General features: G+C 40.5%; 1 protein-coding gene across 1 annotated transcript; it reads right to left on the bottom strand.

Moving 5' to 3' along the window:
* Positions 1-13,211: 13,211 nt before the first annotated feature.
* LOC129857270 (hyaluronan synthase 1-like) lies at positions 13,212-16,276 on the bottom strand. The gene is made up of 4 exons (XM_055925335.1): positions 15,584-16,276; positions 15,273-15,498; positions 14,953-15,085; positions 13,212-14,836 (listed from the first exon to the last, which is right to left on the bottom strand). The coding sequence occupies exons 1-4, from the start codon at positions 16,274-16,276 to the stop codon at positions 14,161-14,163; spliced, it is 1,728 nt and encodes a 575-aa protein (XP_055781310.1). The 3' UTR covers positions 13,212-14,160.
* Positions 16,277-17,475: the final 1,199 nt, after the last annotated feature.

Below are 17,475 nucleotides of genomic sequence, written 5' to 3'. Positions count from 1 at the left end.
TGTTTGGGGCATCTGGAAAAAAGCTTGTCCGGAGAGGACAAGGTGAGCGCTACCATCAGTCCTGTGTCATGCCAACAGTAAAGCATCCTGAGACCATTCATGTGTGGGGTTGCTTCTCAGCCAAGAGAGTGGGCTCACTCACAATTTTGCCTAAGAACACAGCCATGAATAAAGAATGGTACCAACACATCCTCCGAGAGCAACTTCTCCCAACCATCCAGGAACAGTTTGGTGACGAACAATGCCTTTTCCAGCATAATGGAGCACCTTGCCATAAGGCAAAAGTGATAACTAAGTGGCTTGGGGAACAAAACATCGATATTTTGGGTCATTGGCCAGGAAACTCCCCATACCTTAATCCAATTGAGAACTTGTGGTCAATCCTCAAGAGGCGGGTGGACAAACAAAAACCCACAAATTCTGACAAACTCCAAGCATTGATTATGCAATAATGGGCTGCCATCAGTCAGGATGTGGCCTAGAAGTTGATTGACAGCATGCCAGGGCGGATTGCAGAGGTCTTGAAAAAGAAGAGTCAACACTGCAAATATTGACTCTTTGCATCAACTGCATGTAATTGTCAATAAAAGCCTTTGACACTTATGAAATGCTTGTAATTATACTTTAGTATTCCATAGTAACATCTGACAAAAATATCTAAAGACACTGAAGCAGCAAACTTTGTAGAAATTAATATTTGTGTCATTCTCAAAACTTTTGGCCACGACTGTATATCACATAGTCCCCCTCCTAAACCGAGAAGTTAGTGAAGTCAGAAGTCTATAACATGATATCAACCCAAATCTAGTGAGTGTGATGAGTAATGGTGACAACATAGACTGGTACCATTCAGACCCTCATATACTCACCACAATAATGTTTTGACTCACTTTAATCACCATCCTTGTTGTACTGGCATTGTTGACCGGCACTGGCTATCACCAAAGAGCACTCTTCCCTCTATGGTTAGATTGATACGGTTCTGATACTAAAGACTGGGAAGCTGTCCGAAGTCATCATTTATGCATATAATTAATGTCATTTTAGTGCCCCCACACCTTGCACCAGAATGTTTTGAGTGTTGCGGTGAGGAGGAGTTCATGATCCATCACCAGGGAAGTTTTCCATATATTCAATAAAAAGATGCCATATCTTAACCAAAGTACCTAGTTTGTTCCGTAGAACAGGGTTTCCCAAAATAAATGTAAGAAAAAAAAATAATTACAAAATAATTGACAGATTAAGCACATTTTGGACAAGGAATCTGTGGGGATTTGTTGGAGGGTACAGTACAATGTAATATTATACAATTTATGTTCTTAATTTACGTTCTTGCTTGTATTAATTATTTTTATTTTGTTGTGTGCTGAATTATATTGTTCTATACACATATGTGTATGTTTTATTCTGTTTTTGTATACAGGGCTCTATTGTAAAAGAGATTTTTAATCTCAATGTGACTCACCGTTTAAAGGTTAAAAAAATTGCAGGCCACAGTATCAATTATTTTAAAAAATCTACTAAATTCCCCATAATGTTGTTTTTGTCAAGGCTCAGGAGAAGACCCAGATGCAGACAGTTTCAAAGTAACAAAAGTTTATTACAAAAACAGGGGGGCAGGCAAACGACAGGCCTCAGAGGTCAGTAATCCAGAGCAGAGTCCGAAAGGTACAGAACGGCAGGCAGAGATCAGTAATCCAGGGTGATGTGACAAAGGGACAAAACGACAGGCAGGCTCAGGGTCAGGGCAGGCAGAATGGTCAAAAACCAGGAAAGCTAGAAAACAGGAACTAGAGCCAGAAAGGCGCACAGGAAAAAACACTGGTAGGCTTGACGAAACAAAACGAACTGGCAACAGACAAACAGAGAACACAGGTACACTGAGGGTAATGAGGAAGAAGGGCGACACCTGGAGGGGGGTGGAGACAAGCACAAAGACAGGTGTAACAGATCAGGGTGTGACAGTTTTTTACATAATTAGAGTCAATTGGAGGTGTAACTGTGGATGTATTTCAAGACCTACCTTCAAACTCAGTGCCTATTTGCTTGATGTCATGGGAAAATCACTAGAAATCTGCCAAGACCTCAGAAAAAAAATTGTACACCTCCACAAGTCTGGTTCATCCTTGGGAGCAATTTCCAAACGCTTGTAGGTACCACGTTCATCTGTACAAACAATAGTATGCAATTATAAACGCCATGGAACCAGGCAGCTGTCATACCGCTCTAGGAGACACAAACTGTCTCCTAGAGATGAACGTACTTCGATGCGAAAAGTGCAAGTCAATCCTCAGCAAAGGACCTTGTGAAGATGCTGGAGGAAACAGGTACAAAGGTATCTATATCCACAGTAAAACGAGTCCTAGGTTGACATAACCTGAAAGGTCGCTCAGCAAGGAAGAAGCCACTGCTCCAAAACTGCTATAAAAAAGCCAGACTACGTTTTGCAACTGCACATGGGGACGAGGATCGTACTATTTGGAGAAATGTCCTCTGGTCTGATGAAACAAAAATAGAACTGTTCGGCCATAATGACTATCGTAATGTTTGGAGTTAAAAGAGGGAGGTTGCAAGCCGAAGAACACCATCCCAACCGTGAAGCACGGGGGTGGCAGCATCATGTTGTGGGAGTGCTTTGCTGCAGGAGGGACTGGTGCACTCACAAAATAGATGGCATCACGAGGAAAGAAAATCATGTGCATATATTGAAGCAACATCACTAGACATCAGTCAGGAAGTTAAAGCTTGGTTGCAAATGGGTCTTCCAAAAGAACAATGACCCCAAGCATACTTCCAAAGTTATGGTAAATTGTCTTAATGATAACAAAGTCAAGGTATTGGAGTGGCCATCACAAAGCCCTGACCTCAATCCAATAGAAAGTTTGTGGGCAGAACTGAAAAAGCGTGTTCGATCTAGGAGGCCTACAAACCAAACCAGTTACACCAGCTCTGTCAGGAGGAATGGGCCAAAATTGACCCAACTTATTGTGGGAAGGCTACCCAAAGCGTTTGACCCAAGTTAAACAATTTAAAGGTAATGCTACCAAATACTAATTTAGTGTATGTAAACTTATGACCCACTGGGAATTTGATGAAATAAATAAAAGCTGAAATAAATCATTATCTCTACTGATATTCTGACATTTCATTCTTAAAATAAAGTGGTGATCCTAACTGAACTAAAACAGGGAATTTTTCGAGGATTTAATGTCAAGAATTGTGAAAAACTGAGTTTAAATGTATTTGGCTAAGGTGTATGTAAACTTCTGACTTCAACTGCATGTAGTGTTCAAACTACAACAGAATAAATCTGTCAGAACTTGCTGTTACGGAGACTGTCAGGTGCAGCCCTGTATCATGCAACGCTGCCTGACTGACTGACTAGTACGAATTGTGTTCTTATATTATGAGGCGGTCTCTGATGTATTTGCTATCAAAAAAAGGGTCCCCGATGAAAAAATGTTTGGGTACCCCTGCCTTAGAATATATGTTATTTTCTCTAAAGGAATGCATTTATTCATTTGCACGCTTTTTTGCTACATCAAGGGCAATCTTGGTTAAAGATGGCGCCGGAGGGGATGGCTGCTGTCTTATCGGCTCTTAACCAACCATGCTATTTTTTTTGTTTTTTCGCGTTTTGTAATTTGTTTTGTACATAATGTTGATGCTACTGTCTCTTATGACCGAAAAGAGCTTCTGGACATCAGAACTGCAATTACTCCCCTCAGATTTTTCTTCAATGAGGACGGGTGGGATATACTACAGACACCCGACCAGGCCCATATCCCAGTCATTCGCTGGAGACGGAAACTGAGATTTCGCGGAAAAAGATCAGGGTGCCTTGTGTGGATCAGGTGATGAGTGGCTAATCTTCCTTTGCCATCCGTACTGCTGGCTAATGTTCAATCGCTGGAAAATAAATGGGACGAACTGAAAGCACGTATATCCTACCAACGGGACATTAAAAACTGTAATATTTTATGTTTCACCGAGTCGTGGCTGAATGACGACATTATTAACATACAGCTGGCAGGTTATACACTCTATTGGCAGGATAGAACAGCAGCCTCTGGTAAGACACGGGGCCTAAGCATATATGTACACAACAGCTGGTGCACGGTTTTGCTCGCCTGGGGTAGAGTATCTCATGATAAGCTGTAGACCACACTATCTACCTAGAGAGTTTTCATCTGTATTTTTCGTAGCTGTCTACATACCACCACAGACCGATGCTGGCACTTAAACCGTACTCAGTGAGCTGTATACCGCCATAAGCAACATTCATCCAGAGGCGGCTCCTAGTGGCCGGGGACTTTAATGCAGGGAAACTTAAATCAGTTTTACCTCATTTCTATCAGCATGTTAAATGTACAACCAGAGGGAGAAAAAAATCTAGACCACCTTTACTCCACACATAGAGATGCGTACAAAGCTTTCGCTTGCCCTCCATTTTGCAAATCTGACCATAATTCTATCCTCCTGATTCCTGCCTACAACCAAAAATGAAAGCAGGAAGCACCCTTGACTCGTACTATTAAAAAAAGTGGTCAGATGAAGGAGATGCTAAACTACAGGACTGTTTTGCTAGCACAGACTGGAATATGTTCCGGGATTCTTCCGATGGCATTGAGTACACCACATCAGTCACTGGCTTTATCAATAAGTGCATCGAAGTCGTTGTCCCCACAGTCACTGTACGTACATACCCCAACCAGAAGCCATGGATTATAGCCAACATTCGCACTGAGCTAAACGGTAGAGCTGCCACTTTCAAGGAGCGGCACTCTAACCCGGAAGCTTATATATATATCGTATTAAGCATCTCCAATCCAAAATTAAATCTAGAATCGGCTTCCTATTTCGCAACAAAGCATCCTTCACTCACGCTTCCAAACATACCCACGTAAAACTAACTATCTTACCGATCCTCGACTTTGGCGATGTCATTTACAAGATAGCCTCCAACACTCTACTCAGCAAACTGGATGTAGTCTATTACAGTGCCATCTGTTTTGTCACCAAAGCCCCATATACCACCCACCACTGCGACCTGTATGCTCTCGTCTGCTGGCCCTCGCTACATATTCGTCGCCAAACCCACTGCCTCCAGGTCATCTATAAGTCTTTGCTCGGTGAAGCTCCGCCTTATCTCAGCTCACTGGTCACCATAGCAACACCCATCCGTAGCACGCGCTCCAGCAGGTATATCTCACTGGTCATCCCCAAAGCCAACACCTGCTTTGGCCACCTTTCCTTACAGTTCTCTGCTGCCAATGACAGGAAGGAATTGCAAAAATCTCTGAAATTGGAGACACATCTCCCTCACTAACTTTAAGCATCAGCTATCTGAGCAGCTTACCGATCGCTGCAGCTGTACACTGCCCATCTGTAAATTGCCCATCCAACTACCTACCTCATCTCCATATTGTTTTTATTTACTTTTTTGCTCTTTTGCACACCAGTATTTCCACTTGCACATCATCATCTGCACATCGATCACTCCAGTGTTAATTTGATAAATTGTAACTACTTTGCCTCTTTGGCCTACTTATTGCCGAACCTCCTTACTACATTTGCACACACTGTAAATCGATTTTTCCATTGTGTTGTTGACTGTACTTTTGTTTATCCCATGTGTAACTGTTGTTTTTTTGTCGCACTACTTTGCTTTATCTTGGCCAGGTCGGAGTTGTAAATGAGAACTTGTTCTCAAAGAAAGGTGGAAAAAAAGAAGTGTCTTCACTGACATTTTCAACCTCTCCCTGTCTGAGTCTATAATACCAACATGTTTCAAGCAGACGACCATTGTCCCTGTGTCAAATAACACAAAGTTAATCTGCCTAAATGACTACTGACCAGTTGCACTCACGTCTGTAGCCATGAAATGCTCTGGAAGGCTGGTCATGAATCACATCAACACCATTATCCCAGAAACCCTAGACCCACTCCAATTTGCATGCCGCACCAACAGATCCACAGATGATGCAATCTCTATTGCACTCCACACTGCCCTTTCACACCTGGACAAACGGAACACCGATGTGAGAATGCTATTCATTGACTACAGCTCAGCGTTGAACACCATAGTGCCTTCAAAGCTCATCACTAAGCTAAGGACCCTGGGACTAAACACCTCCCTCTGCAACTGGATTCCTGACAGGCCTCCCCAGGTGGTAAGGTTAGGTAACAACACATCCGCCACGCTGATCCTCAACACGGGGGACCCTCAGGGGTGCATGCTCAGTCCCTCCTCCACTCCCTGTTCATTCATGACTGCACGGCCAGGCACTACTCCAACACCATCATTAAGTTTGCTGATGACAACAACAGTGGTAGTCCTGATCACCGACAACGACGAGACAGCTTATAGGGAGGAGGTCAGAGACCTGGCCGGGTGATGCCAGAATAACAACCTATCCCTCAACGTTACTAAGACTAAGGAGAGGATTGTGGACTACAGGATAAGGAGCACCGAGCACGCCCCCATTCTCATCGACGGGGTTGTAGTGTAGCAGGTTGAGATCTTCAAATTCCTTGGTGTTCACATCACCAACAAACAAACAGGCTCCAAGAACACAAAGACAGTCGTGAAGAGGGGACGACAAAGCCTCTTCCCCCTCAGAAGGCTGAAAAGATTTGGCATGGGTCCTCAGCTCCTCAAAATGTTCTACAGCTGCACCATCAAGAGCATCCTGACGGGTTGCATCACTGCCTGGTATGGCAACTGCTCGGCCTCCAACCGCAAAGCCAGGACCTCTATACCAGTTGGTGTCAGAGGAAGACCCTAAAAATTGAAAATTGACCCTAAAGACTCCAGCCATCCTAGTCATAGACTGTTCTCTCTGCTACCGCATGGCAAGCGCTACTGGATCGCCAAGTCTAGGTCCACGAGGCTTTTAAACAGCTTCTACCCCCAAGCCATAAGACTCCTGAACAGCTAATCAATTGGCTACCCAGACTATTTGCATTGCCCCCCCACCCCCCTTCTACGCTGCTGCTACTTTCTGTTACTATCTATGCACTGTCACTTTAATAACTCTACCTACATGTACATATTACCTCGACACCGAAGCACCCGCACATTGACTCTGTACTGGTACCCCCTGTATATAGCCCCGCTATTGTTATTTACTGCTGCTCTTTAATTATTTGTTTTTCTTATCTCATCCTGTTTTGCGGGGTATTTTCCTAAAACTGCGTTGTTGGTTAGGGGCTTGTAAGTAAGCATTTCACTGTACAGTCTACAACTGTTGTAATTGGTGTATGTAACAAATAAGATTTTATTTGATCTCAGCAAATGTTATATGACAGATTTGGACCAGTGGTTGAGCCACTTGATAATGCTGTTGTAGTGTTCATTTAACCAGTTGATAAAGTTGTTGTAGTGTTCATTTAACCAGTTGATAAAGCTGTTGTAGTGTTCATTTAACCAGTTGATAAAGCTGTTGTCGTGTTCATTTAACCAGTTGATAAAGCTGTTGTAGTGTTCATTTAACCAGTTGAAAATGCTGTTGTAGTGTTCATTTAACCAGTTGATAATGCTGTTTTCGTGTTCATTTAACCAGTTGATAATGCTGTTGTCGTGTTCATTTAACCAGTTGATAATGCTGTTGTAGTGTTCATTTAACCAGTTGATAATGCTGTTGTAGTGTTCATTTAACCAGTTGATAATGCTGTTGTAGTGTTCATTTAACCAGTTGATAATGCTGTTGTAGTGTTCATTTAACCAGTTGATAATGCTGTTGTCGTGTTCATTTAACCAGTTGATAATGCTGTTGTCGTATTCATTTAACCAGTTGATAATGCTGTTTTCGTGTTCATTTAACCAGTTGATAATGCTGTTGTCGTGTTCATTTAACCAGTTGATAATGCTGTTGTAGTGTTCATTTAACCAGTTGATAATGCTGTTGTAGTGTTCATTTAACCAGTTGATAATGCTGTTGTAGTGTTCATTTAACCAGTTGATAATGCTGTTGTAGTGTTCATTTAACCAGTTGATAATGCTGTTGTCGTGTTCATTTAACCAGTTGATAATGCTGTTGTAGTGTTCATTTAACCAGTTGATAATGCTGTTGTAGTGTTCATTTAACCAGTTGATAATGCTGTTGTAGTGTTCATTTAACAGTTGATAATGCTGTTGTCGTGTTCATTTAACCAGTTGATAATGCTGTTGTCGTGTTCATTTAACCAGTTGATAAAGCTGTTGTAGTGTTCATTTAACCAGTTGATAATGCTGCTGTCGTGTTCATTTAACCAGTTGATAATGCTGTTGTAGTGTTCATCTAACCAGTTGATAATGCTGTTGTAGTGTTCATTTAACCAGTTGATAATGCTGTTGTCGTGTTCATTTAACCAGTTGATAATGCTGTTGTAGTGTTCATTTAACCAGTTGATAAAGCTGTTGTCGTGTTCATTTAACCAGTTGATAAAGCTGTTGTAGTGGTCATTTAACCAGTTGATAATGCTGTTGTAGTGTTCATTTAACCAGTTGATAATGCTGTTGTAGTGGTCATTTAACCAGTTGATAAAGCTGCTGTAGTGTTCATTTAACCAGTTGATAAAGCTGTTGTCGTGTTCATTAAACCAGTTGATAATGCTGTTGTAGTGTTCATTTAACCAGTTGATAATGCTGTTGTAGTGTTCATTTAACCAGTTGATAAAGTTGTTGTAGTGTTCATTTAACCAGTTGATAAAGTTGTTGTAGTGTTCATTTAACCAGTTGATAAAGTTGTTGTAGTGTTCATTTAACCAGTTGATAAAGTTGTTGTAGTGTTCATTTAACCAGTTGATAATGCTGTTGTCGTGTTCATTTAACCAGTTGATAATGCTGTTATGTTCATTTAACCAGTTGATAATGCTGTTGTAGTGTTCATTTAACCAGTTGATAAGGCTGTTGTCGTGTTCATTTAACCAGTTGATAATGCTGTTGTAGTGTTCATTTAACCAGTTGATAATGCTGTTGTAGTGTTCATTTAACCAGTTGATAATGCTGTTGTAGTGTTCATTTAACCAGTTGATAATGCTGTTGTAGTGTTCATTTAACCAGTTGATAATGCTGTTGTAGTGTTCATTTAACAGTTGATAATGCTGTTGTCGTGTTCATTTAACCAGTTGATAATGCTGTTGTCGTGTTCATTTAACCACTTGATAATGCTGTTGTAGTGTTCATTTAACCAGTTGATAATGCTGCTGTCGTGTTCATTTAACCAGTTGATAATGCTGTTGTAGTGTTCATCTAACCAGTTGATAATGCTGTTGTAGTGTTCATTTAACCAGTTGATAATGCTGTTGTCGTGTTCATTTAACCACTTGATAATGCTGTTGTAGTGTTCATTTAACCAGTTGATAAAGCTGTTGTCGTGTTCATTTAACCAGTTGATAAAGCTGTTGTAGTGGTCATTTAACTAGTTGATAATGCTGTTGTAGTGTTCATTTAACCATTTGATAATGCTGTTGTAGTGTTCATTTAACCAGTTGATAAAGCTGTTGTAGTGTTCATTTAACCAGTTAATAATGCTGTTGTAGTGGTCATTTAACCAGTTGATAAAGCTGTTGTAGTGTTCATTTAACCAGTTGATAATGCTGTTGTAGTTTTCATTTAACCAGTTGATAATGCTGTTGTAGTGTTCATTTAACCAGTTGATAAAGTTGTTGTAGTGTTCATTTAACCAGTTGATAAAGTTGTTGTAGTGTTCATTTAACCAGTTGATAAAGCTGTTGTCGTGTTCATTTAACCAGTTGATAATGCTGTTATGTTCATTTAACCAGTTGATAATGCTGTTGTAGTGTTCATTAAACCAGTTGATAATGCTGTTGTAGTGTTCATTTAACCAGTTGATAATGCTGTTGTAGTGTTCATTTAACCAGTTGATAAAGTTGTTGTAGTGTTCATTTAACCAGTTGATAAAGTTGTTGTAGTGTTCATTTAACCAGTTGATAAAGTTGTTGTAGTGTTCATTTAACCAGTTGATAAAGTTGTTGTAGTGTTCATTTAACCAGTTGATAAAGCTGTTGTCGTGTTCATTTAACCAGTTGATAATGCTGTTATGTTCATTTAACCAGTTGATAATGCTGTTGTAGTGTTCATTTAACCAGTTGATAATGCTGTTGTAGCGGTCATTTAAGCAGTTGATAATGCTGTTGTAGTGTTCATTTAACCAGTTGATAATGCTGTTGTAGTGTTCATTTAACCAGTCGATAATGCTGTTGTAGTGTTCATTTAACCAGTTGATAATGCTGTTGTAGTGTTCATTTAACCAGTTGATAATGCTGTTGTCGTGTTCATTTAACCAGTTGATAAAGTTGTTGTAGTGTTCATTTAACCAGTTGATAATGCTGTTGTAGTGTTCATTTAACCAGTTGATAATGCTGTTGTAGTGTTCATTTAACCAGTTAATAATGCTGTTGTAGTGGTCATTTAACCAGTTGATAAAGCTGTTGTAGTGTTCATTTAACCAGTTGATAATGCTGTTGTAGTGTTCATTTAACCAGTTGATAATGCTGTTGTCGTGTTCATTTAACCAGTTGATAATGCTGTTGTAGTGTTCATTTAACCAGTTGATAATGCTGTTGTAGTGTTCATTTAACCAGTTGATAATGCTGTTGTAGTGTTCATTTAACCAGTTGATAATGCTGTTGTAGTGTTCATTTAACAGTTGATAATGCTGTTGTCGTGTTCATTTAACCAGTTGATAATGCTGTTGTCGTGTTCATTTAACCACTTGATAATGCTGTTGTAGTGTTCATTTAACCAGTTGATAATGCTGCTGTCGTGTTCATTTAACCAGTTGATAATGCTGTTGTAGTGTTCATCTAACCAGTTGATAATGCTGTTGTAGTGTTCATTTAACCAGTTGATAATGCTGTTGTCGTGTTCATTTAACCACTTGATAATGCTGTTGTAGTGTTCATTTAACCAGTTGATAAAGCTGTTGTCGTGTTCATTTAACCAGTTGATAAAGCTGTTGTAGTGGTCATTTAACTAGTTGATAATGCTGTTGTAGTGTTCATTTAACCACTTGATAATGCTGTTGTAGTGTTCATTTAACCAGTTGATAAAGCTGTTGTCGTGTTCATTTAACCAGTTGATAAAGCTGTTGTAGTGGTCATTTAACCAGTTGATAAAGTTGTTGTAGTGTTCATTTAACCAGTTGATAATGCTGTTGTAGTGTTCATTTAACCAGTTAATAATGCTGTTGTAGTGGTCATTTAACCAGTTGATAAAGCTGTTGTAGTGTTCATTTAACCAGTTGATAATGCTGTTGTAGTGTTCATTTAACCAGTTGATAATGCTGTTGTAGTGTTCATTTAACCAGTTGATAAAGTTGTTGTAGTGTTCATTTAACCAGTTGATAAAGTTGTTGTAGTGTTCATTTAACCAGTTGATAAAGTTGTTGTAGTGTTCATTTAACCAGTTGATAAAGTTGTTGTAGTGTTCATTTAACCAGTTGATAAAGCTGTTGTCGTGTTCATTTAACCAGTTGATAAAGCTGTTGTCGTGTTCATTTAACCAGTTGATAATGCTGTTGTAGTGTTCATTTAACCAGTTGATAATGCTGTTGTAGTGTTCATTTAACCAGTTGATAAAGCTGTTGTAGTGTTCATTTAACCAGTTGATAATGCTGTTGTAGTGTTCATTTAACCTAGTTGATAAAGCTGTTGTAGTGTTCATTTAACCAGTTGATAAAGCTGTTGTAGTGGTCATTTAACCAGTTGATAAAGCTGTTGTAGTGTTCATTTAACCAGTTGATAAAGCTGTTGTAGTGTTCATTTAACCAGTTGATAAAGTTGTTGTAGTGTTCATTTAACCACTTGATAATGCTGTTGTAGTGTTCATTTAACCAGTTGATAATGCTGTTGTAGTGTTCATTTAACCAGTTGATAATGCTGTTGTAGTGGTCATTTCAGTCTGTTGCACATCTATAAATGGAAGACCTCTAATCAGTCAAAAACATTCAACATTGTCAGAGCAATATATCTGTTATTGCTTTATTAACATTTTGAGAACGTCACAAGGTATTCGCTTATAGAATTGCTTATGATATTTAAAATTAGTTCTGACAAGTTTGTTCAGTTTATCATGATAGGGAAAGGGGATACCTAGTCAGCTGCACAACTGAATATATTCAACCGAAATTTGTCTTCCGCATTTAACCCAAACCCTCTAAATCAGAGAGGTGGGCGGGACTTCCTTAATTGACATCCACGTCACCAGTTGCTGTTGGGGGTTAACTGCCTTGCTCAAGGGCAGAACACCAGATGTTTCAACCTTGCCGGCTCGGGGACTCAAACCAGCGACCTTTCGGTTACTGGCCCAGCACTACCTACTAAGGCTACCTACTGCCCCCAGAATGGTGATTCACACAGCTAATATTTTCTCTGCAAGACAGACTCTTTAACGCTCCGTTAGTGTTACATAAGTGTTAAAAACAAATGGGTGTCACTTCGTTCATATATACAATAATTAACTGTATAATGCAGTTTTCAGACTCTTTTAGAACTTCCATCCACCCAGACCTGTCATAAAAAGTTTGTATGGTACAAAAACAGCAAAAAGGTCTCTCCTCCCTCCACCAGTCAAATGAAACCAATGCAAAGCAACTGGCCCTCTAACTGCCCTGAGAGGTCAGAAATGTTGACTCTACATCAGTAATTATACCTCTTGATGAGCAACGATGACCCTCCTGATGATAGATGTCTCTAACAGAACCTCTCATTTTTCAGATTATCATGTGTTGTTCAACGGAAATGTCACGTTTTTCCTACAGTCAACAGAACCATTTGTGGATAGTACATCAAGCAGACCTTCCATTGCAAGCTAGGGGCCAGTATTAGGGGCTACAGCAAAGGATGGTAGATTATGGGTTATAAAAATCATTGGAATTACTATTTTTCTTCCCTTCTGACCACAATAGTTACCTTACCCATCAACTGTCAGGGAAATCAGGGGTATAGTTAGCATTGACAGTGGAGTCAGATGAAGTAACCATTAAGACACCGATTTCAACATCCTAGATTGATAGGATCATTGAGAGATGGGTGTGGTAGCCAAAACAATCACTCCTCAATAAATCAACAGTAGTCTACTGTACTTCATTCTTTTCATTTTCTCATTTTTATCAAATTCCCAAAACATACATACATTCATTCACATTTGCAAAGTAATATGACAGAGGAAATCATCACATACAATGAAAGATGTGCATAAACAATCTATACCGATGTGCTCAGTCAGTTCAGTTCAAACCGAGCCATGTGCATCTCTCATGTTTATACTCAACATGACAGCAGAACCATTGTCCGTCTATCTCACAGGGCTTCACAACGCATCCCTGGGAGTGGACATCACATGTATGATTGTCTAATTGTCTTCCTACGGAGTCTGTCACTATTATTTACACTGAAATAAATATTTTCACTTAGAACCACAAGACATTTTGCTAGTTTTCTTCCAAGGTAATGTTTAAAAGAAAACTCTGATTAAAATCCAGTCCAATTTCCAGTGCATTATTGAGAGAAGTATATTTAAAAACAAAGAAAAGCTACTATGTCTGATATGGTATTTTGTTGTGTAAGGCACATATCAAGTCACATACAGCGTGATCTAATAACAGTTCAATCATGTTGTGCTCAAGAGAGATTACAAATCCTTATATTAAATAAATGTAACACTTTGTTCGTTAGGCAGTCAGTAGAAATAAGCAACAGCAAATCAAGGGCCATCTAGAATAAATTATTAGTCTTATCATCAACTACTGAGAGGACTCCTGAGAGGTATACTATATTGCTTCCATATGCAGTTTCAGTTATAAAGTATGTGTAAAGACAACTGAATGTCAAATATTCACTCACTTAACAACTAACAACTCCATTCTGCATCATCAGTAGCATGGCAAACTGTAGTTATCAACAATATATCTCATCTTTGACACTATTCTAGATGAAGCTTCCCAGAGTCTAGGTAATTGTTCTCATATACAGTACATTATATACATTTACATGTTCTATGGTTCAGTTGATTTAGCAGCTGTATAAAGGTTATCTGTTCACAAACAGCTACTGTAGCACAAGATTAAATAAATAAATGAAAAATCTTTGATGTACAAAACACAAAATAAATACTAAATATCCAGTCTTTTTTCTCTTGTATAGAAACTGTCCCTATATGCTAACGTCATAACTTTGGGAGCGTTTCCTACACAGCCTGCGGAACCACACCCAGTAGAGGAAGATCATGAGGAACCAGTAGGAGACGTACGCCACACAGCCATAGATCAGAAACCTGGTCTCTAGTACCTTAGCCGGCATGAACCAGCCCTTTTGGCTCTCCTTGTAAATGGTGTAGCAGGACCCGCCCAGCAAGATGGCCGCCCACACCGACAGAGGCAGCAGGGGGATGTAGTTCCCAACCATCTTGCGGCGGCCCGACGTGCCCCAGCTGCTCTTGTTCATGGTGATGATGGCAAAGTACTTGGCAGGAAGGAGGCTGGTCATGTAGAGGGCAGAGTAGAGGGACATGAACACCATGACCAGGTCGCGGCGCAGGATGCAGGCATAGGCCGCCTTGATCAGGCCGATGAGCTGGATGCAGCAGAGGACCCAGAGGATGTCCCACAGGGTGCCTGTCCAGAACAGCTGGATGATGGTGGCCGTGACGAAGAAGGGGAAGACACCAGAGACGATGGACTCGTAGGTCATCCACAGGTGGTGCTTGTGCCACCACATGGCGTTGTAGAGCCACTCGCGAAAGTAAGACTTGGTCCAGCGTGTCTGCTGGTTGAGCCACCGGAGGAACTGGCCTGGCGTCTCCGTGTAGCACTTGGAGCGGGCCGTGTATCTGAGAGCAGAGGATGGATGATGATGAATGAGTCTATTATCATCTTATCTCCAGTAAAGTGTTGTATTTCAGTTTATTTGCGTATGAGGAGTATTTGTGAAGAAATGTATACTCACTTGGTGGCATAGCCCATGCTGAGCATGCGGTTGGTGAGATGTCTGTCATCCCCAAATGTGCAGTGAGTCCCCAGGAACTTCTGGTTGTACCAGGACTCTAAGAACTGCTGGAGGAGGTCATTCCTGTACAGACCTGAGGATGAAACCAAATCTATGTTATAGTACTGCAGTTTACATGCATGTACATTCAAATTGTATCACTAGTTATGTTAATGAATACAAATAACATAGTAATATTACATGACTACCAGTAACATAAAGAAGAAAAGCAAGGTTATGACTATGTTTATCGCGGTCACAGGAAAGTGTAATTTCCTTACCCAATGGGCCGCTGATGCAGGAGACACAGTTGAAGAAGGACTGGCAGGACCTCTCAATATTGAACGCCATCCAGTAGCGCAGGCTGCTCATGAAGCTGATGTAGGACTCCTTGAGGTTGAGGATCATCACGTCTCCTCCCACCGCCCCGTACTTCTGGTTGCTCTCCAGAACCTTACACAGCTCCACCGTAGCCAGGGGGTCTAGCTTGGTGTCAGAGTCACACACCTGGAGGAGAGAGAGAGAGCGAGATTAAATACAGTATTTCCCTAATCTCAAGAGCCAAACAAAGAGATGAAAGTAAACTCCTCACCTGTATGTAGTCCACCGACAGTCCCAGTGCCTTGAACGCTGTGTACATCACTTCCCTCTTTCCACCCCACTTCTGCATGATGCACACACACCTCCTGCTGTTGATCAGATCCTCCACCTCCCTCCTCTGGGGGTCCTCTCCCAGCCCATAACTAGCATCCCCGGCGGGGCCTATCACCTCGAGGATGCCCCCCTCCTGGGTCTGGGTGGGGTCCCACGTGTGGTAGTTATTCCTCCACACGTAACAGCCAGGGTCCTGGTCTGCAAACACCTCCCTGAACATCTCCAGCATGTAGAGGTCGTCCTCTGAGTTCCCATCCACCACCATGATGACCCGCAGCAGCTCTGGAGGGTACTTGAGGGCCCGAATGGAGTTGAGGCACTCGCGCAGGTATTCTGGGTCCTCCTGGTAGGCTGAGATAGTGAAACCGATGGTCTTGGTGAATGTGCAGGCCTTGCTTCGGGCACTCATGCGGCGGTGCTCCACGAAGGCGAAAAAGCTCTGGACCAGGACGTGGAGCCCCAGCAGGAGGCCATAGAAGCCAAAGGAGATGATGCCGTACGGGGAGGTGGCCAGCTGGAAGCCCTGGACGTAGGCCCACACCATCACCCCCAGCACCACCAGGGCAAAGAGGAATGTCAGGATGGCACGGACTATCGAGCCCACCCGCCTTAGTAACGGTTTCAGTTCCATTTTTTCCCCCTTTAGATACCTGTTGTCAATCAATGAAGATGAACATTGAAGATAAATACATTGAAACATGAACAAATAGGCTAAATGAAAGATTAGATTTCATTTATTGAATTAAGTGAATTGATTGAAAAAGGCTAATCATTATTTCAAGTATTATTATGTCAACAATACGGATCTACAAAATGTATTTGATTTTGATTTTAACCTATAGGATTGCTTATTATAAGATACAAAACAATTGTTGGGCATCATTATGTCAAGTAAGTTCCAGATAACTATAAATACCAAAGACATCCTACCACAAAAGCGTTATCATGAAAAAATATATATATATTTGTTTTTATTTGACCCATCAATCTTCCAAAGATGTCATCAAGAAGCTACCTTGTTCCTTTGTGACGTAGACAATGTACCGCTAAAAACGAAAATGTATTACTAATGGTTAAAAAAAACAATAAAACATTTCGATTAAAAATGTATAGCCTTACCTGCCTTTGGTGCCAAATTACTCCACTCTGGAAATTCCCCTTCCTCTCTGTCTCCTACTCTCTCTCTACTCTGGCAATTTGCGTGAAGTTGGATTACTTTATAAACTTGAGAAACATGCTTACTCCAGATGCTGCCAGATGTGAGCGCACATACAGTGGCCCAAAGCAAACCATCATAGGCATAACGCCCTTAATACTGGTCTTGTGAGTCAGCACGTGCTGCGTCAAAGTAGAAAATAGGTCCATAGTGAATTCGCCAAATATAAATCAACGGGGATTAGATTTACTCCAGTAAAATTAGTTATGTGCGTCCATTTTATAGGAAAATACGTATGTTGGATTTCATTCAGGAATGCACCATTTTGTACATTTCTAATCATTACAATTTTGACTCAAATATGTCGCGCTGTCAAATATATACCTTTTGTAAAATGGATCTAATACAGAGTAAACCTCCATAATGACCACAGTAATCCTGAAAATTAAACTCTTATTTTGTTTTACGCTATCTGTTAGTGTTGTCGACAAAAAAAGATTGATCTTGATCAATTGTAGGCTACTTATTTACAGTTAATTTGTTTGAATACAGGCATTTAGATATTATTCACTTGACTATTGAATAGAATAGAGTACAATAAAATAGAATATCCTACTTAATTTTTCCCATAGGGAACTTGTGGCATTTGGATTCGACAATAAATACATAACAGC

The sequence above is a fragment of the Salvelinus fontinalis genome, chromosome 6 (genome assembly GCF_029448725.1).
Source record: "Salvelinus fontinalis isolate EN_2023a chromosome 6, ASM2944872v1, whole genome shotgun sequence".
NCBI lineage: Eukaryota > Metazoa > Chordata > Actinopteri > Salmoniformes > Salmonidae > Salvelinus > Salvelinus fontinalis.
Note: the sequence above shows the minus strand (reverse complement) of the source record. Positions and strands in the feature narration are given on the sequence as shown.

Coding starts and splice junctions, on each gene's coding strand:
- LOC129857270 (XM_055925335.1), bottom strand. CDS start 16,276: ATGGAACTGAAACCGTTACTAAGGCGGGTGGGCTCGATAGTCCGTGCC. Junction 15,086..15,272: donor CTGCATCAGCGGCCCATTGG/GTAAGGAAATTA, acceptor TTTCATCCTCAG/GTCTGTACAGGAATGACCTC. Junction 14,837..14,952: donor AGCATGGGCTATGCCACCAA/GTGAGTATACAT, acceptor CTCTGCTCTCAG/ATACACGGCCCGCTCCAAGT.